Source organism: Anser anser (assembly GCF_964211835.1).
Source record: "Anser anser genome assembly, chromosome: 1".
NCBI lineage: Eukaryota > Metazoa > Chordata > Aves > Anseriformes > Anatidae > Anser > Anser anser.
Window position 1 is genome coordinate 130,040,339 of NC_139720.1, and position 26,701 is coordinate 130,067,039.

The 26,701-nt window shown below is 43.6% G+C and overlaps 1 protein-coding gene and 1 long non-coding RNA gene across 9 annotated transcripts in view; one reads left to right on the forward strand and one right to left on the reverse strand.

Moving 5' to 3' along the window:
* Window positions 1–13,226: 13,226 nt before the first annotated feature.
* On the reverse strand, window positions 13,227–19,233 carry LOC310892826. The gene is made up of 3 exons (XR_014578497.1): window positions 17,366–19,233; window positions 16,654–16,849; window positions 13,227–16,357 (listed from the first exon to the last, which is right to left on the reverse strand). It is a non-coding gene; the product is annotated as an uncharacterized lncRNA (long non-coding RNA).
* Window positions 19,234–20,337: 1,104 nt separating this feature from the next.
* Window positions 20,338–26,701, forward strand: part of AP1S2 (adaptor related protein complex 1 subunit sigma 2) — a 30,084-nt gene continuing 23,720 nt past the window's right edge. For 7 of the 8 annotated variants that reach the window (XR_014578306.1, XR_014578307.1, XR_014578308.1 and 4 more), the window contains exons 1-2: window positions 20,338–20,489; window positions 21,504–21,682. Coding sequence is in view for 3 of the 8 variants with exons in the window: in XM_083820815.1 (XP_083676941.1) it covers window positions 21,504–21,682 (179 nt within the window). In the remaining 5 variants the exon portion in view is untranslated. Of the gene's footprint in view, window positions 20,624–21,503; window positions 21,683–26,701 lie in introns of all 8 variants that reach the window. The other variant, XM_083820816.1, reaches the window with a different exon arrangement.

Genomic DNA, 26,701 nt, shown 5'->3' on the forward strand with positions numbered 1-26,701 from the left:
TGTTACTTTTTAAATTTAACAACTTTTTTTTCTTTTTTTTTTTTTTTGTCCAGGTCTGCCAGTAGCTGACAAGGTAGAAAGATGTGCTTTCTTGTGAAGTTAGAGGCAGTGCCAATTTAAACTGTGACTGAGGCTCTGCAATGGTGCAAGCCTATCTTACTACTTCAAATTCAGTGATGCAACCTGAGTTTACATTAATTAACTTTCAATGATTCAACCAATTTAAACCTGTGGAAATGTTTTCAAATAATTGTCATTGCCCAGAAGCTTTATTTTCTTCATTTACATTTGTTTGCTATCTCCATCTCATTCACAGAATCATCTAGGTTGGAAGAGACCTCCAAGATCACCTAGTCCAACCTCTGACCTAACACTAACAAGTCCTCCACTAAACCATATCACTAAGCTCTACGTCTAAATGCCTTTTAAAGACCTCCAGGGATGGTGACCCAACCACTTCCCTGGGCAGCCCATTCCAATGCCTAACAACCCTTTCGGTAAAGAAGTTCCTTCTAATATCCAACCTAAACCTCCCCTGGCGCAACTTTCGCCCATTCCCCCTCGTCCTGTCACCAGGCACGTGGGAGAACAGACCAACCCCCACCTCGCTACAGCCTCCTTTCAGGTACCTACAGAGAGTGATAAGGTCGCCCCTGAGCCTCCTGTTCTCCAGACTGAACAATCCCAGCTCCCTCAGCTGCTCCTCATAAGCCTTGTTCTCCAGACCCCTCACCAGCTTCGTCGCCCTTCTCTGGACTCACTCAAGCACCTCGATGTCCTTCTTGTAGCGAGGGGCCCAAAACTGAACGCAGCACTCGAGGTGCGGCCTCACCAGAGCCGAGTACAGGGGGACAATCACTTCCCTAGCAGTCAGAACTGGTTTGCTTCTCTCTTCTCTGGAAATTTGCACTAGGAACCATTGTTAGAATCAGAATCCTGATCTAAGAGTATGATGAAAAATGTTGCACTCCAAGTTGGAAATTGGAGAGGAGAATGTTAATGTATCCATAAGAATTGTACTCAAGCAGCTGATTACACCCTTTCTTACACCTTAACAGATGCTTACACCTTTTAAGGGAAAACTTTGAACCTGAGAAGCAAGAGGTAGTTTCTACGGTTCCCTTGGGTATAGTATACTCTTCTGTATTTTGCTTCTATGCAAACAGTTCAAAAATTTTTAGTCATCTTTTCAGTCATACAACCAAACAACCTTGCATGGCATGACATGTTCCTCCCCAGACAGATCAAGCCCTGAATGCAAGATCAGACAAGTAAATAATGCCAATATGTAAAACTAACTTGTAAATACATTTGGCAGGTGTTTTTTGGCGCTTTGTGGGGCTGAACTGTACTGCAGTGAGAAGAATGTCTTCTGGTGTGAACTTAAATCATACCTCTATGCTCAGTCTTTTTTTTTGGGGGGGGGAGGGGCATAATTCTTTGTGGACACCTGAAGGAGTTGCAAAATAGTAAGGTGCCTTAATGTGAATTCAAATTTTGCCTTGTGGTAAGTAGAAACAGATTTGGATAGATACTGGTGGCATTATCATTACTTTCACTAAGTGGAAATTGTGAGAATGCGCTGTTCATAAAAGAAATGCTGTTTTCACAATAGGCAAGTCAAAAGCCTTGAAATTACCAGAAGTTATAGCTTCAAGGAGATAAGTTTAAAGAAAGAAATTATTGTTGGACATCTCCCCCTGACCCCTCCATAGGTTGGCTCCCTGAAGAAAAAGCGTGAAAGGTGTAATTGTTAATAGCTTCTGAGGTAGGGTCAGGGGAAGATGTTTTTTCCCACTCGTTCACTCTCCATTTCTTCTCCTCCAGGAGAGTTAAGGTAGCTTTCCAAAACTTCGACTATCCTTGGGATGTTCAGATCAGCAAATTCTTATCGTTATGTCTCCTGAACGCACTTCAGGTTTTGTCTAAGAAAAAACAACTACTTAAGAGTGTCATCCAGAGATCTGTCCTGAGGCAGGATAGTTACGAGTGCAGGGAGAGTGGGAGGATATGGGCAGGCATCTAGCGCAGGGGGCACCTCCACTAGAAAGACGATGAGGAACCCACAGTGGATGAGTTGGCTAAACCACTCTGGCAGTACGAATAAAGTCTCTCCTCTTCCCTACAGGCTGTGTCTCGGCTGTGGAGAAGCTTTCTGAAGAGGTCCACCAACTTAAAGAGAATTTATCTTCCTCCCCACCTGTACAAAGCAGTGTCTCAGCTATCGGGGATAAGCATCATTCTGTGCAAGGAAAACAATATAATGGGTACACAACCTGTGCCACCCTGTGCTTTTACTTACGTGACCAGGGAGAGGACATGAGAAAAAAGGATGGAAAATTGATCTCGACACCAGAGGGACAGGTACGTGAGTGTCAAGGAAAAACAATGGCGAACACGGGGTTCTATGAGAAACCTGATGCTCCAACTTCCAGTGGTCCCCAGTCCTGGTTCCCCTTCCAGAGCTTGTGAGGCAGCCCTAGTGACAAAACCTTGACAGCAGTTGTCCTGTAGCGCTAACATACTTCTGCAATCACACCCTTGGCTTTTACTTTATTTCCTGAGAGGCTCAGACAAGAAAGTGGAGCTTTATGTTGCATAAAACATATCTGAACATTGGGAATGGTGTATAAAATGCAACTCTTTGATTCTTAATTTCACAAGTTACTCCTGAATAAGTGACTGGACAAAAATCCGCATTTAGGAAGTGCTCCCGAAGCCTATAAGCTTTGTACTTCAGGCAGATTATGTGTGTTGGTATTCTTATCACTCAGCTTTGTACCTGAGGTTCAGAAATAAGGAAATATAGAAAACAGATGAGGTAGTCCTACCAGCTATTTACATCAACCTAAATTATGGGAATCGTAGGCTTTCCCTTGAATAATGCTTGCACTACCTTTTTCCAAGCAGTTGCACAAAATCATTACACTTTGCAAAATTAATATGTTTGCTCGACTTTGAAAAAATAAATCGCACGTATCAGCATTTTGCTTTCATAACTTCGTAAATGATTGTTATCTCCAAATGCGCTTCTGGGTTATGATTAATAGCAGAACATTCTACTTTAAAAGCCTTCAGGTATTAGTGGGGGACCTGGGTTTATAATGAAATCTGAAAATGCTGGTTTAGTTATTTTGTTAGTTTTAAGCTGGAGGGACCATTTAACTAGCTTCTCAGGAAAGCAAGCTCAGACCTGCGAGATGAAAATCCGACCACGAGATGGCATCTTGTTCTCACAGTAACCTTTAGCAATGGGCAGAAATATTTCTGAAAACGAAGCAGCGGTGGGCATTTCAATAAATCCAAACCATTCCAGGCAGAGCAGTGCTCATAGCACTGCCCAGAGGGGCGCGGGATGGCCGCAGCAAACTGCAGAGCAAGGAGCTCGTCTTCCTCTCACCCCACCCGAGCTGCGGTTCCTCCTGTTCCTGGCTCCTGCTGAAAATCTTGTGCTAATGTTTCTAATTGCCGTAATTAAACAACAACAGCAAAATCACAATCCATCAAGAGTATAATGCAGGCGCTTTGAGGCTTTTAATGGGGAGGCTGATCATTACAACCTATCTGAGAACCTCCCGGTTGCGAATTACACTAAAAGACAGTCTGTGGCTGATCTTGTTGACAGTAAAATATTTTGTCATTTTCAAGGATGAGGCAAGTGTTTTCTATAATTCTTCATTTCCAGTAGATGCCTAATATTTATGGTACGTTTCCAGTTATCTAAGAGTGATGTGACACAAAATAATGCTACGGACTCAGCTGAGAATTACTTTGGTAATATCACCGCAGAGAAAATGTGACCATCTCTGGAACTGATACAGTATGAAAGCTAAATTAAAAAATACACCCGTTTTAGCTGACACTGCTGTTTAAAACAGCGGGCTTTAGACATGAAAGTTCCCTTATTTCTTGCGTGCCCTATTAGGTAGCACCTTTCCAGTCTCAGTTATCCTCTATTGCTACCATACTCCTGCATTAACGGAGGACCTGACACAGGAGCGAGGACCTTCTCCAGCCTCAGAGGTGCCCGTTCCCTGAGTGCCCTGGGGTGTGTGGCAGCGCCCCGGCTTCTCAGCTAGGGTTTAAACTCGAAGTGAGGGATGCGGTAGGGAAAGAACATTTTGCCTGCTAGTTGGAAGATGCTCAAAATCTCCTTCTTGGCCTGAGTTTTGCCTCCCCGCTGTAACCCAGCTGGGGTTACAGGCAGCCCGGAGCACAGGGCAGTGTGGTGAGGAGGCTGAAAAATGTCCCGCAGGGAGGGTGGAGTGGCCCGTGACATCCCCCAAAACATTAACGCGTTTGGATGGGTGAGAGGTGGTAAATCACGGTCTTCCCGAAGGCTGCCCCTCTCAGGGCGCGGGTGCGCATCAGCCCGCGCTCGGGCGCGCTGCCCGGCTCTCCGCTGGTTCGCTGCTGCTGCTCTGCTCACTCCAAAGCGAAATATCTTGTAAATGTTCTGTAAATCACAACCTGAGACAGCAAAAATGCCGCATCCCGCTGAAACGGCAGCGAGAGTTTCAGAAGGCGGGCTGCTATCATCTGCATCGGCTCGACAGCAGCCCTCTCACAAAATCTGACGTGGGGTCTGTAATGACCGTGAGGGGTCACGAACCCACTGCACGGGCTCATCAGGAAGACAGCCCCGCCTTCCCCAGCAAAATACTGAGGCTTCAGCTTGTTTGCTGAACCATGAATATTGACTGCCGTAGCACCTTTGTCTTGCCGAAGGCTTTCACTAATGTGCTGTGCAAGTATCCTGCTGCAATTAGCATCCGAAATCTAAGAAACAAAAGCACAGCCCTCTTCAGCTGTGGCTTGGAGAAGTGCCATAGCAAAGTTTTCCCAAGCTCTGCCCCTTGTCTAGCTGCATAAGCGACTCCTTGTTCCAAAACATTAAGTGAATGACTGTGTGCAAATCCCATGTTTATTAGCGGGAGGCAACACTTTCCAAAGCCTTGTCTGGGTTTGAATCAAAAGAATTGTGCAATAGTAAAAAAAAAAAAAAAAAAAAAATACGAGAAGTGTTCAGAAAATATCGGGGAAAATATAATTGAAATTGTCCTTTCCTTTCACACAGTGAATTCGATGTCATTTTTTATCCAGCCTGTTTAAAAATGGCTCTGTTCTGTTTGCAGTGGGAAAACAATAGCGTAGACAATTTATTCAGAACAATCACTTATTTGAGATCTGCTATAGTCGGAGAGCTTCTACAAAGCTTGTGTCATCACAGAAGCTCGTGAATGTTATTACATATCCACGCACACCCAATGTGACATTCCTGACACTCCATTTTCATCTAAATAGCTGCAAAAAAATATACTATAGGGCACATGTCAGAGCTGAGAGTATCTTGCAAGAGCATCCACAATTTTAAACACAGAACTGAGATTTTTTTATAAACTTTGGTAATAAATCTATATTCAGAATTATTAATGTTTTCTTTGTACTATTGCAGCAATTTCATTTTTTTTACTCTGCACTGTTTTTACCCAGGAGAGCTATTGCTCCATCTTCTTATGCACCTGGAGAAAAGCCCAACTTGAATGCTATGTGCTAGCAGCCCCAAAACGTGGGGAATTTTTGGCTCCCCAAAAGAGAATATTATACAGAGACATGACTATTTTGCCCACCTACCATGACTAAGAGCTTCCTGAGTCAGAGAGGGAGCAAGACTGACCCAGATTTGAGATCTTTCCACATAGTTTTGGGACCAGGTCCTCTGCTTGCATGTGAGAGATAAGACTTTCAGAATAGAACTCTTCATAAATCTGGGAGCACTCTGGAGTTCTGGGACCTGAAATAGAGCTAGAACCAAATATGAACTACCCTCTTTTCCTCTTCTCCACTCGGGTTCCCACAGGCAGAATGATCAAATGAAAGCTATGACATTTGCAGGTCAGTACAGGTACAGCTTCAGGTTAAATAGCATAAACGCAGGTTCTCCCAGAGTTTCAACATTAGGAGTCCATGTCATATCATCCAAGATATCCACATAACCCCCATCACTCCCCTTCTCACCATTAAGCTTCGTTTGCCATTGAAGGTCAGCCTACCTGACGTGGCAAGTCCTCTGCTTAAAAGCAAGCCTTAGCTTGAAGCAGAGTTAATGCAGGTTCCCCAGTCACCGTAGGGAAAGGGGACAGTCAATGCCATACGATGCACAGTCAGTACAACCGCAGTACTGCTGCCTGTGCAGCTCCAGGTTTCACCTTTGTGTCACACCGCTACTGTTGCAGGTTAGGGTGAGAATCTAGAGAGCCACAGGTCAGAAGTTGCTTTCCTACCTACAGCTGCAATCCCTGGCAGGCAGCTGACAAATGTTTGCTTATTTAATGGGGCTTCTTTCTTTCCTCTAAAAAGCCATTCTCCAGACACATTTTCCCTTGCAGATGCTTTATCTAGATGCTTATTTCTACAGGGAGCTTATATTCTTCTTTCCTTATGCATCTATTCGTCGCTGGTGTAAAGCTCACAAAGGTTTTAACATTTGTTCTGTTTTCATATGATCCATAAGCACACTATTTTGACACGAAATAAATGTTACAGTTCAGAGTGCACATAGCCTAGGGATAGATCACAGACACAGAATGCGCCACAGAAATACACCCAGGAATGGTGTCATTCACCGTTCGGTTAGCAAGACAATTTTCTACCCGCGGTAGATCCTTCCCACCTTGGTTGCAAGATTTATTTGAAATACAGGATTTAGAAGAGGGCACAAATGCTATGGTTCAGGATCAAAGAACATATTCCAGTCTCGAGGAGATGCCTGAACACTGCTCTCGTTGCATGATGAGTTGATCTAATCATTAATAAAATCAGTAACATCTCTTCAAAATGATGGGAAGGTAGCCTTACCAAACGAGCATGGGTGGCACTGCAGTGCGCAGAATGTGCTATGCCAAAAAAGATCAAATCGACCTACAAGTTTCTCTTCTCCCCATGGAACAGGGAAAGGTAGCATCACACTGCCAAAACCAGACATAATAGTCTGCTGTTGTCCTTTCTGTGCCATGTCCATCAAATACCATGTTTATAGGACCCTCTAAGGAGCTACAGTGATGTCAGAACACCACTTTAGATGCAAATGAGGAAAAGTTCCCTCTGTGCCACTTCCAGCTGCCCCTAATACGAATTGATCTCTGTGTTCAGACTGCAGTTTTCAACTGAAGGGACAGGTGCTGCTCCAAAGCGGAGGTGAAGACGTCCGCTGTGGTGCACAAAGGATGGGAGGGCGGACACCAAACTCTGGCCAGACTTCTGTACTCACCCATGCAAAACCAGCCTGGATCCAGCTGGACACCACTGGATACAGATGGAGAGATGAAGCCCGGTGAAGACGCTTAACCCCCTGGCTCAGCCTGTAAGCATGCAGACTGTGTCTGTACCATGTCCAGCACGCTGTGTTTTGGAAACAGGCTTTAGGGAACAGAAAATAATATTTGTTTTCTAGATAGTATTTAAATAAGCACTATAGAAGTACTTTAGCAAATAAATAAGTATGCATTAATGTGCTGGGTAGCTGCCTCAGCTCTAAATTAAGACAACCTATTAAAATACCCAAACGTTTCAGGCATGTAACGTTTTTATCGACGTGACTTAAAAGAGGATTTTTGTGTGGCCATATTACTTATGCATTTTTCAGGCACGATTAAGAAAAAGTAGTTATTGGAAAGGTATTCCAATCGGGACAAATAACATTTATGTGACACGTGGGCTGATTGGAGATTTAAAAGTGCTGTTTGTTATGCTGCAGCCAGTTATGAAACAAATGATCTGGCTCCAACATAAACTGTTAAACTGAAAACATGCCAGAGGGAGACAGCTGTCAGTACATTAAAAAGTCATTTTCTCAGACAACAAAGACTTAAACCAATCATTTTATAAACATATTTCTTTGCCCAACCAGATTTCCGTAACTCTAATGGTTTGTCTGCTGCACGGAGAAATAAAGTAAGTTTTCGCTCACATGATTTGTCAGGAATTCTTACTTGGGAAGAACAGATGGTGCTAAAAAATTGAACAAGGATAACCACATTATCAGGCTTTCAGCTACAAATTTCATTCTTTCTACACATTTCAAATGGAAACAATGCATGCCATAAACCTTTGACCGTGGCCAAGCCACAGTTTGCATTTAAATGACACTGTTCCCAGCGCAGAGAATCACATTTTGGAATCATTTTCTCCAGATTTGTGACAATGAGTTTGAATTATAAATTAAAGATATGGCCAGACTCGCCAGTGGTGTAAACTTGTGCACCTCTATTGAATCAGTGAACACAGGGATTTATACAGCATAAGGATCCAAACAAAGTATTGCCTTCCAAACAATCTGTGCCGTATTTCGTGCTGACCCAGGTGAGTGCCTGGACAGGTCGTGGGGAGGCTGGCCATCCGGACAGAGCTGGGAACATTGTGTTTCCACCACCACCATTTTGTGCTTTTGTAGCACCACCCAAGCAATTATTGCTGGATCCCCCACTGTCTTCCCCTTCTGATGTATCATCTCTGTGACACTCAGCCAGGTAGGGAAGCCAGAGGTCCCGAATTACTCTGGCCTTCTGCACTTGCGCATTCAATAGCCCAGAAAGTAAAGATAGCACTCGAGTGAAAAGCCTGAAATCCCAGCTGTCTCACTTCAAAAATAAATAAGCAAAAAAATAAAATAAAATTCACCACCCAGGCAGTTCATCACCTGGACTGCCGTGGGTTAGAGCCCAGGAATCATGAGCACTGATGGGACAAGAAATCTTAAGTTCACTAACACCAGCTGGACAAATTATGGGAAGGGAATGGGGTGCCTTGCCAACCCTGATAACTTCTGTGTTGGCGTGGATAATTTTCAGCTGGTAAGCTGTTGCTAGATAAAACATATTTACTTACTTTGTTTTTTGCTTTTGTTCAGTGAACCAGGTCTTGGCAATGCCATTATCTCTGCTTGTATGTGATTTTGTAGAAAATATTTTTCTCTTCTTTTTTCTTGCTGTTTTTCTCCTTTTTCCTTTCCCTTCCCTCCCTCTTCCTCTTCCCTTCCCTCTCTCCTTTCCCTCCTTCCTTCTGCCCTTCCCTCCTTTCTCCCCCCCTTCCTTCCCTCACCTAATATCTTAGCCTGCTGCAGAGAGAAAAATGAAAAATGACCTGTATGGATGCTAAAGACCCAGAAGCTAAGCAGCAAGGAAAAGGAAGTCTCCAGTGTATTTATTTCTAAATTGTATAATTCGGGGCCAGCCTTCTGTGGGCTTCGAAAACATGGAGCTGATAATAAGGTCACCCACTAGGATTTAAAGCCAGGGCTGTCTCTGCAGCGTGGTATGGAGAGTGGCAGGTGGCAGCGGCGCACAGATACAATCTGCTAAAGCAATAATAATGATTACTACTCAGCGCTCCTCTCCAGAAGCAGCACCACTAATGAAAATGTGATCTGCTGTAGCCTAAATATGTCATTTACCCACGACTTCTAAGACGAGCCCAGTGGCAGCAGTTGCACCCACTGATGGCCGGGCTCCGAGATTCTGCTTCCCAAGGGATGGCAGGGCACTGGCTCCACTCCGCGACACAGAGGGGAAAAGAGTGACCCCATAAACCTCCTGACCCTGTGTCTGGTCAATCTGCTTTTTTCTCAGAGACGGACCAGACGCATCTGCCTTCAGCAGGCAGGAGGGTGGCGGTGCCCGTGCTTGGGAACCAGCGGCAGCCCCAGCCCCAGAGCTCGCCCCAGTCCCAGCCAGGCACCGTCCCTTGGCAGGGCAGCCTCCTTCTCTGGCGTCCTGTCCCTGGCCAGGTGCGGCTCAGCCCAGCCCAGCGGGATGATTCAGCTGGAAGGTAAGCATGGACGCTGCCAAAGTCTCCTCCAGTGTGGTGATGCCTGAACTGCAGAGTGATTCAGGGCTCCCAGCCAGTTCCTAGCCTGCCCCCATCCATCATCCACTCTTCAGTCTGGTGTTTTCAGGCTGGCGCTGCTTTAAAGCCCCAAAAGGACTTAGCCTGTTTCTAGGACTGGGCAGCGAGGGCAGAGGCAAACCAGAGCGCTGGTGGCCCTGCATCCCTGTCCCATCCCTGCCACCCCTGGCTGTGCCAGGGCTGCCTCGGGTGGCACACGGATGGGTCCCAGCACACAGCCGGCTCTGTGCTCCACTGCGCATGAACGTACCAAAACAATGAGGTACAGAAACAATGAGGGAACGAGAGCATCGCTCAAATCTTGGCATGGAAATGCTCACTAGTTGGGCTAATGTGTAAGCTCAGACCTGCTTAACTCTGAGGGTGGACCTCGGTGAACTGTACAGAGCAGGCACGCCCTGCAAGCCTTGGATCTAAATATGCATGTCCTCGTCTTAAGTGAAACTTGCTCTGTGATGCGTCGAATCACGCAGAAGGAATCTTTTGAAAGCACGCCACTTCTAATTAAGTCGATGCTCACTCTCATAAAAAGTTGTTTTGAGCATTTGCTACATATAAATGAGACAGGAAAGGAATATTTTTTTCTCAGTCTCTTAATATTTTTAATGTAATCAATTAAATCAGCATATTCTAAACCAGTTAAGACTCCACCTGCTTTTTATGAGGCTGCACAGCCCCTGTATACAGGATTTTCCCAAAAAGGAACAAAAGACTATAGTTGGTAATTCTTTTGATTTATAACTGTATAGTCGGTAATGCATTCTCAGACAGAAGCCCACACACACATGGACACACGCACTTTGGGCTCCTGCTGAATGGAGGTTTCTGACACCAGGCAGACTATGAGGCTAAGTCAGACAGGGAAATGATGGTGTTACCTTCATCTGCACCATCTAGAGTGACATCCTTTGACAGGGCATGACCCTGTTCCTTGCCACTAGCTAGAACAGGAACAGGAAAGTCAGCTCCAGTCCAAATATTTACAGAGCAAGCATTCACGTTTCCATTTTTAAATCGCTGTTTGTTCATTATATTGCCCATCCCATTTGTGGTGATATAATTGATGTTTTCTTCCATCTCCACTTTGGTATCACAAGTATTTTCTTCCAGTTGCCTGCAAAAACATAATCTTTCTTCTTGAACTCGTGAGTGAATTGGGTGTTCAAGAGAGAGGGGAGCCCAGCTGAGTTAAACAGTTTCATTGGGACGTACTCTTAGGTGTGAAGCATTCTTTTGGGGAATTTCAGTTGAGAGTCTCCCTTTCTATTAATTTATTTCATTTAGACAGCAGTTTTTTAACAAATATCTATCAGAGGCATCCATTAGACTAGCCACCCTCATCTGTCAGTCATCACCGTATCTCAGGCAGCTTGTGTGTTGCATGAAAATAGAAGGGTAATGTGGTAAAAAAAAAGCAGACTGGCTCAGATTGTCTGCTAAATATGCTCCCTTACAAACAAAGCAGTGAGATAAATTATGCCTATCTGGTTGCTCAGGTAGTATCTGCTTCTGTAACCTCTATAAGCTTTAAAAACCAAAGTACACTCCATATGTGGGAGAGGAAGAAATCTTCTGAAAACGATTCTTTGTGCACAGAACTATCAGTCAAAGCAGGCAATCCATGGTGGAGAAACCACTGATCCCTAGCGTTGGACAGCCATGCTGCTTTCCTGGTTTTCCCCTTGCATCTCTTCCCTTTTTTAGCTACTTAGCTGTGTGATGAATTGTAATGGGAGTTGTTCTGGGCAATGCAAGTTAAGAGTGGGCTAAAGAAGGCGAGTTGCTACATAAATTGTGCTGTTTGTTACAGCTTTTAAGTTTGCTTAAGCAGACATACTGATGAAATGTTGGTAACCATCTGCTACCAACATTTGTAAATAAATATAAACCAACCTAAATATTCGCCGTCTTGTTGCTCTGTTTCAGGCATGGGTCTCTTGTTCTTTTTTAAGTCTACATGTAGTTTATGCACAGGCTTAATTTCTTCAGACTCTTTAGCTGCCTGGGGCTGATTTCACTACACTCTTCTTTGGTACCCCTCCATGCAAATTATTCATGACTGAGCAGAGAGGAAGGATGCCTGATTCTGATTATTCAGTGGCAAAACAAGCTGTAAAACCACAAATTCTTCATGGCAGACTGGGAAGAGAGATGAATTATAAACGTTTTTTACATGAGTTCCTTTTGCAAATCTGAGCAAGTGGGACAAACCTGCTCTACTGACAGAAGTTAGAGATTTCATAGCGTTTAGGAGCCTCAAATAAAGCTCAGCTGTGCTTGGTGCTCTATAGAAATAAGAGCTGGAATTTTGAAAGTCTGATCTTTACTTTTGGTCTTACATTGGGGTTGATTGTATTACAGAAAACTTCACAGCAGCTCTGGAATACTCCATTCAATGCATCCTCTCCCACACATGCTTCCTCTCTGACTTGCAATCATAAAGTATCTTGACAGTTGCTTACTGGCAAAAAAAATATTATGAAAATTGTACTAAAAATCAGCTTTTGGTACTTCTTCAGGCACCTACCACAACAAATAAATGTTACTTCTTGACTGTTGCTATCATTTTGCACCATAGTGCCCCAGGGAAGTAAATGCTGCTGACTCTCAGATCTGGTTTCCTTCCTGATAATTTTGTGCCTGCAAAAAGCAGTGCCCCAAAAGTTAAAAGTGCTCAAAGAGAAACTCACATTTTTGGGGCAACTGTTTAAAAATGATGATGATGAAAGGAAGGAATTCTTGATAGCCAGATTTTCCTATTAGATTGTCACTTTCTGACAAGTGGTAGTTAAGTTTTACAACATGATTTTACAACTCCTCTAGCACATCGAGGGTGGCTGTGCACACTTTAGACTTTTTTTTTTTGATGTTCTGCATTGTGTTATTATGTCTTATTGAACATGACTTCTAAATAGATTTGTTAGATATAATATAGTAGAAACCTATCTTGATTAATTTTTAAAAAAAGTTTAAGTATTCCTTTCCCACTAGAGAACTAGATCAAATATGAGCATAGCTGTATTATTTTGCACAAACTAATGATCTTTTTTGCTTCCAGATGACTGCAATGCTTATGAAAGCTGCCAGAATGGATTAAAATCATTCATGAATTTGTAATACGGGTCTTAGGTTCCACACAGCAAGTATTTTGCAGCAGAAAGGATGCATTGCCAAAGGATTCATCCTTGTTAATAGCACACTCTGCAGTTTTGAAACACTGGCCTTTCAGACTTGAGCAAACGACTGAATCTCCTTCTAGCTTTGTTCCACTAATGACCCACTAGAACAGGGCAGAATCCTAAAGTCAGAGACTAAGTGGGGTCTTCTTACGGGACATGCTTCCAGCTATATTTGATATGCTACTGCATAGATGGAAATAAAAAGAGAAGCTTGCACTTGAGGAACAAAGTGTTCAAGGAAAAATGAGGAGCTACTCAATTATCTTGCAGTAATTTGTAACAAAAAGTAAGATTGGTATTGATGGAGTGTGGGTGGAAATGTGTGCATATACGTGTGGAAGCACCAGAAGCAGAACATGCAGTAAAAACACAGGTATGCAAATGAAGAGAAGGAACAAACAGACATAAAACATCAGGCAAGAAAATCAAGTCCAGAGACATAAAATACCCAGATAAGACATATCAAATTTGTGAAGGCAAAAGACCCCAAGCATCATCTTTTTTTAAAAAACAAAAACAAGTCCAAAATCAATTCAAGTTTCCAATCAAGAAGAAACTCAGAGGAACAATGAGGGCCTAACAAACAGCTTCCTTGTCCTGTGTGTGATCACACATGGGACCCTGGCTAGACCATTTGGACAGATTTATTTTGGTGCTTCTGGGTATGGGGGTTCGAGAATGTAAATAGGCACAGTCAACTGTTCACAGAGTTTTTTTTTATAAAGCCACATCCCCCTTCTATAAGATCTCACAGTGAGCTTTATTACACTTGTTCCCTATGCCCTTTAGTTCTTCAAAATCCCTCGAAACCTAGAGACCCCAGGTGCACACCCCCTGGCAAAGACGTTTACTGCAATGGCTGTTCAGCAGCCCTAAGGTAGGACAAATGTGGCACCGCAAGGATAGGCTTTAGTGACAGAGGGAGTCTAGACAGCTTGATGAACCATAATCCATGTGGATAAAATTTCCTAACATGCGGACACAGCCAGCACAAAATCTATGCATCGTTTAAATCCTTCTTGAGCCTTCAAAATATGGAAGTAAATGGTTTACAGGCCTTCAGCTGCCCTGGTTCCATACTCTTTACACAGTTCAGCCAAAAAGAAAACGGCAATAAACGAAGGCCTTACGGTGTATGCCGTCCCCTTGTGTTACTGGCAAGAACTAGGCAGATCATGCAATATATTTTCTTCAGAAAGATGGAGGAAGTTGAACTGAGTTACCCAAAAGGATTTGAAATGAAAGCTTAGTGTAATACTGTAGGATCAGTGTGGTAGCTTGGAAGACTTAGGAGTCTGATTATAACATGGAACATTTTAGGTTTGGGTTACCATTTCAGATTCATACTAGTTTCCAAGTTTCCCTGAAAAGTTTCTATCTGCTGCATAATTAGGACATAGGCTGTGCAACCATGTATCTTCTGTCCTGGTTATAGAAATCAGCATGCCAATCTGGGAACATCAGAAGCCAGCAACTGGACCATCTCCTCCGTGCAAAACACAGCATCTTTTGAGCTATATCGGACCAGGTTCCCTGCAGAATAGGATCAAGAGGCCTCGTGGGATCGTCAGCTGGGTGTGTCTCACAGGGAGGACGGAGGAGGACATACATGCCTAAATGAGCGCTTGAGAGGATTTAGGGTGATCAAAGAGTGCTCAGAAAACCCACATGCTGCATTTTATACACCAGAGCACTGCTCTGATATATAAAAGAAATTCCTCATCACGGGCAAAACTGAGCAGCTCCGCACAAGGCTGCCCAAGTACTTCTTCATCTGAGGGGATGGATCCAGTAAGTACTTACTGCTTAACCTGCAGCATCAGCCACTTCACAAACTGCAGTCGCAGCTGCTGCTTTCTTAGGAGTGCCAGAGGATGAGCAAGATGTATGTGAGGTGCTTTATTCAATGATTCCTTAAAGTACAGTACTGACACAGCCTTAGAAATCCTCCTCGCTTTCCTTTTCTCCCTCTCCCTCCCTCCCAAGCAAGCACTCTGTGAGGCTGAAAAGCCAGGTTTCCTTGTGCACTTGCTTTTGAAAACACTCAGTTCTTTGCTGCACTGTGGCACCGTTTGTACCAGTGGAGCAGGAAAGGGCATTAAGAGTTGCGACAATTTCTTCATAAATCTCTGTGGAGCAGCTCATTTCTTCTTCATTCCTCTGCACACTGCTCCAATATAAACATTGAAACAAGAAAGATAAGAGCATCACACAAGTAAAGAGAACCCTGCTGCTCACTAGCCCAACGCACAGAATGCTGCCAGCTGGCTTGGTGCTGCCGCATTCAGATGGCTGCTGTGCCTCGTGCGAGGCTCAGGCTGAGGAACGTGGTAAGCAAGGGGAAGCCCCGGCTGACTGGCAGCTACCACATTCCCTTACCTGAATATGCAGAAAGGAGGTATTTTCAGAAGTAGGTATTTATTTTCCAAGGGAAATTATACGTGTAAGCCATGATATAGGTTCTGTAATTCACAGAACTGGCCAAAAGACCAATGCCTCAGCTTCAAACCAGCTGTGAAAAGTCAACTTCGGGAATGAACACCCCTGATGCTCAATCTGTGGCTGTGCCTATCACACATGAGGCCTGACATTCATGTTCCTGAGGGAGAGGCATATACAACTGTTAGAAACCAATCATATTTAACAGGATTTCAATGACCTGTAACTCCTACCCTGAAAAAACAGGCAGGTAGGGGTTCCAGGTAGGATCTGATGACTTAGTAGCATCTAGCAATCAGGCCCCTGGTTTGCAATAAATAGTATTTCATCAAGACAGAGAGCACCACGTTAAAAAAAAAAAAAAAAAAAAGAGCATGGCAATGAAAACTGTCATTTACGATCTCATGTATACTTACTTTGGCTCCACTGAGATTAAGTGTTCTGCATGAATCAGAGTGGTACATGATAGTCTAGCCAATGCTCAGACAGTACATCAGGGAAGAGAATTGCATATAATAATGCAACATCCTGTTTGGAGGCTTAAGAGGCAAAAATCTAGCAGTAATCACTTCCAAGGCTAGTAACTCAGTTCTTATTGCCTTCATAATGACTCCACGATTATTCAGTCAATGAAAATGGAGTCTGATATTGTGCATCAAGAAGATAAATTAACAATAAAATGAGTCTCACTGATACATCCACTGACTACTTTAATGGAGACCTGCAAAGATACAGTATGCACTTTTAAAGTACGCTGCCTCTGCTTTAGGAAGGTGAAGACAGTGGAAAGGTAGGCTGAAGTAAAGTCCTTCTTTACCAAATATTGGGTGGCATTTCTGGGGGAAAAAAAAACCAAAACATTAAAATTTAATAAACAAGTTTTCCATTAGAATTAATAAACAGTTTGTTTTTCAAAAGCCTCTCAGTTTACCCATCATTTTGTGTAACAAAGAAAACACAACAAAATGTTATTATGGGCTTTAGTCTTGGCACTGAAACAGTGCATGAAGTGCCAAATGCCAAGATGTCGGCCTCAATAACATTTGTACAAGACCCATATTCCAGACAAAACTACTACATTCTAATTAATTAAAAAAAAAAATCAAAACCCAAGAACTGACATAAACCATACCAGGGAAAGCCAAGCAAATTTAATCTTATTTTGTGTAAGCTTCCTTCCTCCCGCCCTCCCTGCTTCTCTTCCCAGCTCCAGGCAGTTCTCTTCTGTGTCTGTAGCCATGCTGGAAATAATCTAGGGAGAAGCTCTTGGCGGGGACCCCAAATGTCTTATGGTCAATGGACATATCCCCTGAAGACTTGCCTTACATCTGAAATGGAGTACAAAGGATTTTATAACTATAGCAGTTAAAAAAAAAACAAAAAACAAAACAAAAAAAAACCCACAAAAACAACATCCACTAATAAAACAGGAGGTTATCATTCACGGCTTAGAGATCAAAATTCTGAGTTCGTTCTTTAAAATCTGTCTTGTTAAAGCTGGCTGTAAGGCAATAAACAAAGGCTAATGAACAGAAGACTCAGTGTCATGTCTAAAATTAGACTGCATGACATTTGCATTGTCATGGGTTTGTGGAATACACGGAGGCTATTGTATTATTGTTTTAAGCATCATATGCATCTTTATCAATTTGCTAATTACAGCTGGTTTAGTATATTGCTAGTTCAATAGGTAAGCGACAGGATAATTTCTTACAGGAACAAACAATGGAGTAGGTATAAAGAGGGGTAATTAGTACAAACCACAACACTGGGAAAAAAAATGCAAAGAGAACGTCATCTGAAGTTCCCGAAAGAAACAGCACAAACAGAAAGGAGAGCATTACCTCTTCTTGTCACTGCCCTCCTGCCAGAGGTACTGGATCCCGAGACTGGCTCACTCAGTTGTTTTCTCCTCACCTGTACAGCCAAAATAAGCCTTGTTGGCAATTCCCTGCTGCAACAGCGAGAGGTAGCACAAGCACTTATGGCAGCACAGGAAAAGAGATGGGAGCATGGAAGTGGGAATGGGAAGAGGGGGTGGGAGAAGCTGGGATTCAGATCATCTGAAACTGCCATGGAATCACACCTTAAATTGCTTAAAATAAGCAGGCTCGCTTTGAGAGAAATGAGTTAAAGGATGATCACACAAGTGGCAATAACATGCAGGCTTGAGAACATTGCATCCTCCGGCTGAAACAGTGATGAGGAGGCAGGAACAGGCTGAGGAGGACAAATTTCAGCTGAAATTGACAGGGCTGGACACTGCTCCCACCACGCCTGACATACTACTGGTTGGTCACGCATGCACATCACCTGAAACTGCATGTAGCAGAGAGATTCCGACCAGGAGGGGATTTAACTCAGAAAATCCAGGTTAAAGCCTGTAGAAATCCAGTCACGTAACAGACAGGAGGGAGAAATACCGGAGAAAAATGCACTTGTATCATTGGATGAAACCATAAAAATGAACAGGAAATCTAACAAAAACTGAAAAAGGTGACACAGGATCCAGAAAGAATCAGAGTTTTTAAGACTTTGCTTTTACAGCACCAAAATATATCTATTTCTTGAATCATCTATGTAGTCCGGCTGAATTTCACTAACAAAGCATTTGCAGAATGTGTGCTTTCATCTGTACGCAGAAATATTTCACCGAGCTAGGAAGCAACAAATCAAAATACAGGTCTGGAGTGACTACTTCAGAAATTCATTTCTGAGCTCTCATTACTATAATGATGTTAATACACTGGAAGTAGCCAAGATGAAGAGAAACACAAGCTGGTTGCTGGCTTAAATAATGATTTTGATGATCTAGAAACACTTGAAGCGTGTATGCACTCCTAATGGACAATTCATGGGATATAGGATGCTAAATTCAAGGACAGATAGCAAAGTGCAGGTTAGGAAAGAGACACTTAAGAATGCTTACTGAACAAAAGGGTGCTCGAGACCACGAAATCGCCTCAAAAGGAACAAGCAGAGCTGCACAATTACTGAGGACAAATTAATACACAGAGCAGAACGATACCACACCAGTGAAATGGTAGGTTCTGTGAGCTACCAAATCCACATGCATCTGTCCTTGCACTTGACGGAAGGCAAGTTCAAATGAGAACAGGATGCTTGCTAAGTCAAAATTAAACAGGATGAGAACGAGCACCTCCAATTGTAATTCCCACTTCCTAAGAGACATTGCAACTGCCTTTTCCACCCAGTTTGGTTTCATGCGTGCCTCGTTCTCCATGGTATCACTTTTCTCTTACAGCTCTAACATATATTGTAAAATGGTAAAGTAATGTATCTGCAGTTTTCCTCAAGTACAATTGATTATAGCATTCCCTGAAATGCCAGAAAACTGGCTTTCCTGACTACCCACATTTCTACACAAAAGCACTTCCAGCACTGGTTTCTGCTGCCGCAGCTGTTTTGTAGCCAGAAGAATAGATTTTTTTTTTAAAGCGTCAATAATAAAAAGTAATAAAAGCACAACACATCCCAAAGCAATTGGAGCGGCTCCTACCAGAAAGGTGCAGAGGGGAGCACGCTTTTTCCCTTGCTGTCAATCAGCACGTTATGCCACTAAACAACCACCTGGTAGAAATAACCTTTTCTGACTACTTCCATCCTTAATGTTGGTGGTGGGGTGGAAGAGTGAATGGTGAGTTCAGAGAATCATTAAGGTTGAAAGAGACCTCCAAGCTCACCTGGTCCAACCATCCCCCTACCACCAATGTCACCCACTGAACCGTGTCCCTGAGCACCACGTCCAACCTCTCCTTGAACACCCCCAGGGACAGTGACGCCACCACCTCCCTGGGCAACCTGTTCCAACGCCTGACTACTCCTTCTGAGAAGAAATGTCTGCTAATTTATAACCTAAACCTAGAAGATTCTTTTTTTTAAGGTGTTCCAATTTTGGCCTGAAGAGATGCTTCTCTGCATTTCTTTCAGAGTGTGTTTACACCATGGAATTTTAGCCAACCTTCATCAGAACTGAGAAGAAAAGAACATACACACACACAAAAAATCCCTGCAAATAAAAAAAAAAAATACAGGTTTAGCTGTTTTAATGCACAATTCGTAAAAATTATCCTCTGCCAAACTCCCCACCCAAAAAAAAAAAAACAAACTGTGACTAATCCAGGATATCTAATTAGCGAATTTAATCAAGGTGACTTTGGGGAAAAAAAGGCGTTATGAGGAGAAAAAAAGAAGGGGCAGAGCGGCGGCGCAGCCCCCTGTGGGTAACGGTCGCCCTGCCGCCGGGTAACGGTCGCCTTGCGGCGCGCTCCTCCCCGCCCCGCCCCGCCCCGCGCGCCGCTGCTCCCCCCCACCACGCGGGGCACGCACGTGCTAGGGGAAACACGGCGCTGCGCATGCGCGCCCCATCCGCACCCCCTCCTCCCCCCCCCATAGGAGCCCCCGGGGCCGGGGAGGCGGAGCCTCTGTCTCCGGGCGGCTGATTGACTGATGTCACCACCCCGGCGCCGTGCCTCGCCGTCCCATTGGCGGCTGGCGAACCGCTATCCGCACCGCGCCCTCTGATTGGCTGTTGCCCCGCCGGCCGCTGCCCTATCCTAACGCGGGCCGCGCGAGGCGGGGATCCTTAACACCGCCCCCTCCCACCTCCGCCGCCAGCTCCGCCCCCTCCCTCCCATTGGCCATGACGGACCCCTCCGATTGGATGGCGGCGAGCTCCCCCATACCCCCCTCCCACCCCTCAGCGCGCATGCTCCGAGCCGGTAAAGTTTCCTTCTGCTCCCCCCTCCCTCCCCATAGCCCCGCCCCTGCCCGGGCAGGGAGGGGCGGGGCGGGGCGGCCGTAGGGGTGCGCGCGCGCGGGTGCCCCCTCCCCTCAGTGCCGCTCGGCAGCCGCGGCGGCAGCAGCAGCAGCAGTGCTGCGTCCTCCTCCTCATCCTCCTCATCCTCCTCCTCCTCGTCGTCCTCCTCCTCCCGTCCCCGGGGCACGGTGAGCACCGCCGCGTCCGCGGGCACGGCTCGCTGAGCCCCGGGACCCCCCCTCCCCCCCCATCACCTCACATCTCCACAGGGCAGTGACCGTTAACGGCTGCCCCCCCTCCGTTGGGACGCGGCGGCTGCGAGGTGGGGGGGGAGCCGGGGCCGGGAGGGCGGCTGAGGGGGGCTGCGAGGGCTCGGCACCCAGGACTAGCCTCTCTTTTTTTCTTTTTTTAATTTATTTTATTTTATTATTATTTTTCCCGTCGCGTTCCGCGGCTGCCCGGGAAACTTCCTCAGCCCGGTTCTCAACTTGGAGCAGAAAGGAGGAAAGGAAAAAAAAAAACAAAAACCATCCGTTTCCTTTGGTGTTGCGGCCGCCGGGAAGCCCAGCCGGCAAGTTGCTCTTAAAATATAATTGCAACATCACTCCGTGAGAGGAAGCGAGCCCTGGAACATAGGACCGCAGGGAAAACGCTTAATCTCGGCTCCTTTTGTGTAACGCGAGGCGAGGCAAGGCTCTGCTGTGCCACAGGACGCTCCGCTGGGAGGTTTAATGCCTCTTAAAGTATTCTGAGGCTTTTCGGAGAGATCTTAAGTGCAAATTGCTCCTGCTGCAAGGCTCTAAGACGGTGAATTGAGAAGGAGGTTGGGTGTTGGACGAGGTGGTTGTGTCGTTTTTTAGTTATTTTTCTGTCGTAAATTCATATGCAACCGTACCGAGGCTGGCTGGGCGCAGTTTGTCAGGATTTTGGGTGTATTCGCTGCCTGGCGGCTCTGACTTGTGTTTCTGAAACTTGTGCGTGCTTTCTACTATCTTTGCTTTGACTGACCTTGCTCAGCTGAATCCTTTGTGTTATTGGTACTCTCAAATCTTGTGTAACATCTGCCACCGCTGTAGAAATGCATAATCTAGATAGCCATCCAAAAGCTTATCTTGCTTCCTGCTTGGTTTTCCTCATAGGTATCTAATCTTAAACTAAGAGACTGAGATTAATCCCTTTTTTTTCCCCTTCTAATTCAACAGATGCAGTTTATGTTGCTTTTTAGTCGCCAGGGGAAGCTGAGACTCCAGAAGTGGTATGTCCCGTTATCTGACAAAGAGAAGAAGAAAATCACAAGGGAACTTGTTCAAACAGTATTAGCCCGCAAACCGAAAATGTGCAGCTTCCTGGAGTGGAGAGACCTGAAGATTGTCTACAAAAGGTTATTCTTTCTCACTAACCTTGTAATTACCATATGTCACAAACAGTGTAATAAGTGAGAACATAATGATGGTTGACTTTTTTTAATATATCTTTTTTTCTTCCCTCTACTGGCTATGGAGGAGACTGACTTTTCCTTTGAATCTAATTTGATAGCCAAGTAGGAATCATTCATGTGTAGAAAGTCATTCATGCGTTTCGAAATGTGCTGAAGAGATGAGGTTCCCTTCTACTTTCATAAGGAGTGGTGGGTTTTAGTTCTCTGCTTAGATGCCTACAATAAATAAATGCATGCAAATAGGAAGCATGTAAGATGTAATAAGTAATAAATACTAAATTTCATAAACATTTACCTCAGGCAGTGGCTTCATAAACCACATGTAAATGTAACTTGCTTCTGAAAGCTCATAGAAATAAGGAAAGCATTCTCTTGTTTCAGAGTACGTAGGGTTTTTTTTTGCTATGAACACGCAAAGGTATTTCTCCTAACTTAAGAAATCATGACTAGCTCTTTTTTTGGTACAACCACTGTATAATTTTCTTTAGCAATAGTTTCCTGTCTCAATTGTTCAGTAACTTGCTAGAGTGTGTGGCAAGATTTTTTTTAGCTTTATTCTGATCTTTAGAATGTATTACAATGTAGAGGTGTAGAAATAATTTTCCCCACAAATAACAGTAATTATCATTGTGATTTGGGAGGCTACATCTCTTCCAGCTAAAGCTGGTGCTATTAAATGTCGAGTTAACTCCCTTCTCTAGTTATTTATAAACTTCAAAAGGTTTATGCATTCTTATTTTCTTTGAGGTGGTAAATAATTTCAATGCCTTACAATATTGTTGTGTTCTGTCAGTAGGAATGACAGAGAGAACTGACACTGAAACTGAGAGTTTCTGACTCTCCTCCGATGTACCAATTGAGTAGAATAAAAAAGGAAGAGATGTTCTAAGTCCTGCTTTCATATGTACATCAGTGCACGTAGCATCATGCACATGAAAGCTACCAGTGTATCTGATGTGCGTAGCTCTCCAACATCAGGAGGAAAAAGAATAAGGCTGTGCTTAAAGAAAACAATGGTTTTTTTCTTCCTTCTGATATCTTACAAAACTTCTTCAACATACATGTAGACAAGCTTGCTCAAATGCTTTGTGTGTTCCAGTAAGCGATGATGCGTGCAAGTGTGCTTTCAGCTGGGCTTTTATGGGGCTAGATCAGAAAAATGGGGCATGAGTAGGCCAGTCTGTTCTACTCCTTGGCCGGTCTCTAACAGTGGTAGCTGTTCTGGTAGTCAGTTCATTCCAGTGCTATTCTCTCTCCTGGTCTCTTTACAATGGTCGTCAACTATTTGTCATGTCCTTTTCTGCTCAGGTAACTGGTGGAAATCTGTGTATGGCTTTTTGAGTTGCTGGCAGTTGTGGTGTTTTTGCATCTCAGTAACATGCGGTGGGGTCTGTGGTCAAGGAGAATACAGAAGTTGGCTGCTGTGTGTGTGTAGACTGCAGTCCATCTGCTAGACTGCTGGTGTGCACAGCTGACTGCAGTAGCTTTTTTCACTGCCTGCAAACCAATCTGGCACAGTTAGCCTATGAAATTGCTTAAGATTAGCTTGTATCAAGCTAATTAACATCTCAGTTTCTGTTCTACTTTGTTTTTTTGGCAGTTGCATTAGGCTAAAACATCACCAAAAGGACTGGGTGTAAGAGGTGATAGTTTAAAATCCTGTATCTGAAAACAGCAACTACTTTTAGGTTTTTGGGGGAAAGACTTCTTTCCAATCAACATACCATAATTAGTGTGTCAACTACTGTGATCCCTTTGAAAAGGCAGATCTGTTAGCTCAGAAGCAGATTATACCGAGAAGACAACTAAGATAGTCAAGGTCCAGTACTTCCTGAACAGTGGGTAGCTAAAAGAGCAAGACATCTAACAGAAGCTATGTGGTTTATGAAATTGCAGAAGGCGCTCACATTTGCTTGCAGACAAGACTCCTGCACGTCACTACTAAGGTCTGTTCTTGTCTGGTCTCTTATTGGGAAGGATCTCAACCTCCTGACTCAAATGTTTTTTAAATATTTTTTAAATAAAAGCTACAAATGTTTGTATTGCTGTTGTGCATGCTGTATGTACATACTGCTATTATGAGTCTGAAATTGCTGATTTGTGCTGTAATTGTTTATAGAGCATATTAACTGTCAACATTTCAGGTGTAAGAGAATTGACCTAGATATTGCAACTCAAAGAATGGTTGGCATTATTAGAAGCATACTCCAGGCTCTCATTGATGTACATTTTTGCAAGAATAAAACCAACTCAAATGCAAAATTGAAAAGCTGGTAGCTTTTGCTGCCTTCTGATATTTCACATTTGTCAAGAAAGCTGGACTACTTTGATTAGCCTCCTTAGTTCTGTGGTATTTCATCCTTATCATTCATATAAAATACTTTCTGGATGAAACTTCAAGGAAATAGAACTGTATGTCCTTAGAATCCATCTGAATATGTGATTACTTTTGTTCTCCTTAGTTTCATATATGTAGCATTGATATGATTGCAAAACTGGGTCAGTCATTGTTGCCTTATTTTGTCATTAGAGAAACAAATTCTTTAGAGATATCAAAATGCAGATGGTAAGGTGCCCTGTTTTTGACATAGCTCATGAATTGGGACGGATGTGTTCTGTAGCTCATTTGGAGGAGTTTTTCAGGCTGGTAGGCACCCAAAGACTGAAAAAGGATACGAAATTCTGACTCCAAAAGACAGAGTTTTGAAGTGACTTCCTGGGGGGGGAAAAAAAGGGAATCTATTAACAATTGAGAGGGAGCTGTCTGCAGACAGCTGATTAGAAACTTAGCAAATACAATTCATGTTGCTCTTCCTTTTGTTGTTTTTTTGGCTAGTAGTATTGGAGCATACAATATTGGATAGTAGTTCGTGCAGCTTTCCCTTTTTGACAGAGAAATCATTGTTAAATGTTAAAAATTCTAAAATTTTTCTGAAAAAGGAACTTAAGATAGGTTGTGTTTTTTTTCTTTTAAGATCTCAGCTATTCACTGCTTTAGCTTCTGGTGGTATTAGTTATTTTAATTGTGTAGTATATAGCACTCCAAATCAGAAATTGCAGAATAACTGATTTTGATGTAAATTTTTACTTGTTAGCTTGTTAGCATTTGGTATACCAAGGTTGTGGGACTTGGTTATTGTTGATAACCGGGGGAGGGGAGGGAGTTTTAAAAACTCTCCTTCTACCTTCCACCTCCAAAGAAAAGAGCCCATTCTGCAAGCAGTGTGCGTCTCCACTCAGTATTTGGATCCCATTGGTAGTCATGTGGCAAGCGCTAAGGGCCAGTAGTTGACCCGATCAGTATCGTTCCTTATGTGTATCTAACTGCCAGTTGTATCTGTTAAAAATGTAACCCCAGTGTTGAGCAGGTGTCTCTGTAAAACTGAATGTAATGATAATTAGGTACTGAAGTTTGGTTGTTTTAACCAGCTTAGGTTCTCTGCACACTATTCTGGTTCTTGTGGTACTAGGAGGACCTCTGCATATATCCAGGCAGAAGCAGCAGCTTTATCTTACAGAGGATTACCAGTACCAAGATTTTGTTCATTTATAAACTACTGGGGGTTATAGCCTTGCTGAAATAAGAAACTGTGGAACAAATGCCTACTTTAGATAGCTTTATTACTGTTGTTTATTTCTGTATCCTAATTAAATAGTGACTGTTCTGCCTGTCCTAGAGTCTTTGAACTTATTAAAGAAACATGCAGCTCCTTTGAAGGAGGAACCAGTCTGCCAAGGACAATTTTAATGGCTGCAGTTTTCACTGGGTCAGCTGTGATAACCTGTCACCAAGTCCCAAACTCTTGGGATGCCTGAAGTACCTGTGCCTCTGAAAGGCAGCGTGGTGGTGGCTTTGAGTTGAGCTCTGCTCTTTCTGAGCTCTGTAGGCTTTAGGTTTCTACACACACAACTTGCAAAGCAACTTAGATGCTGAAGGTCTTCAGGCTTGCAGCTTGACCTGGTGACAAACTGTCTGTGATGACTTTAAGCAGGTGTTCTCTCATCGCGTAGAAGACCATTGAATGGATAGGGTTTGCAAGTTGTGCTCTGCCCCCAGTGACCTGATCACTCAGCAGAATTGGTGAGCCTGGCTGTGGGCAGAGTTTAGGGGAGAATGTGGCTGAAGGATTACGTGCAGGTTGTGAGGCTTCTCGCTATTGGAGTAGTGCAGCTGCTGGAGGGAGGTTCATAAATTTCTTTCCTTCCACAAAAAAACCCCACACCTTTGTAAGGTCACCTACCTGAAGGCATGAATTTTAGTGTTGCCTTTAGTTCCTTTTTTGCTCTATTTGTTATTGCATTCTTAGGTGATTTTTCCTAACTGTTCTTGGTCTCTCTGGAGCTGGTCCCCCTTTCTGACAAGCAGACAGTGTTTATCATAAAATATTTCCCTAACCGAGTGTAAACGGCTGATTTAGGGCTAAGGATCCTACGGGGTCGGAGGTGGGCTGGAGAACTCAAACTGCAGTAGGAATGACAATGGCAGAATGTTTCTTACAGGCTGGGCTGTGTTTGTATTTCATTATGGTGTGGTTTGTTTTATTTCAAGATTTTCCTCTTCACTGAACCTTTTAAGTGTTTTCTCTCAGGTTCATTAGTAAGAAACAACATTTCTGTAGGTTAAATAACTTTTCCAGCCTGACTACAGAAATTTACTCATCTTTGTATAGACACTCCATCTGCTCGAGACTATTTGTGGATGCTTTTCTGAAGCCATGGACTGCAGAGGGAAAAAATGACAACAAACTATTGCTGTTGATAATTTGGGTCTTAAGAAATGTATACCTTTGTTTCCCGTATCGACATGCCCTTTGCAATGATGGCTGATGTGTATAATCTTACACTGTCTGCAAAGTAGGCATAGTGAATCTGCACTTGGTTACTACTAGGAGGAAAAAAAAAGGAAAGAAAAAAAGTAATGTTCTCTGCATATAGGGATAGATACCTAGGCCTCCATTTTGT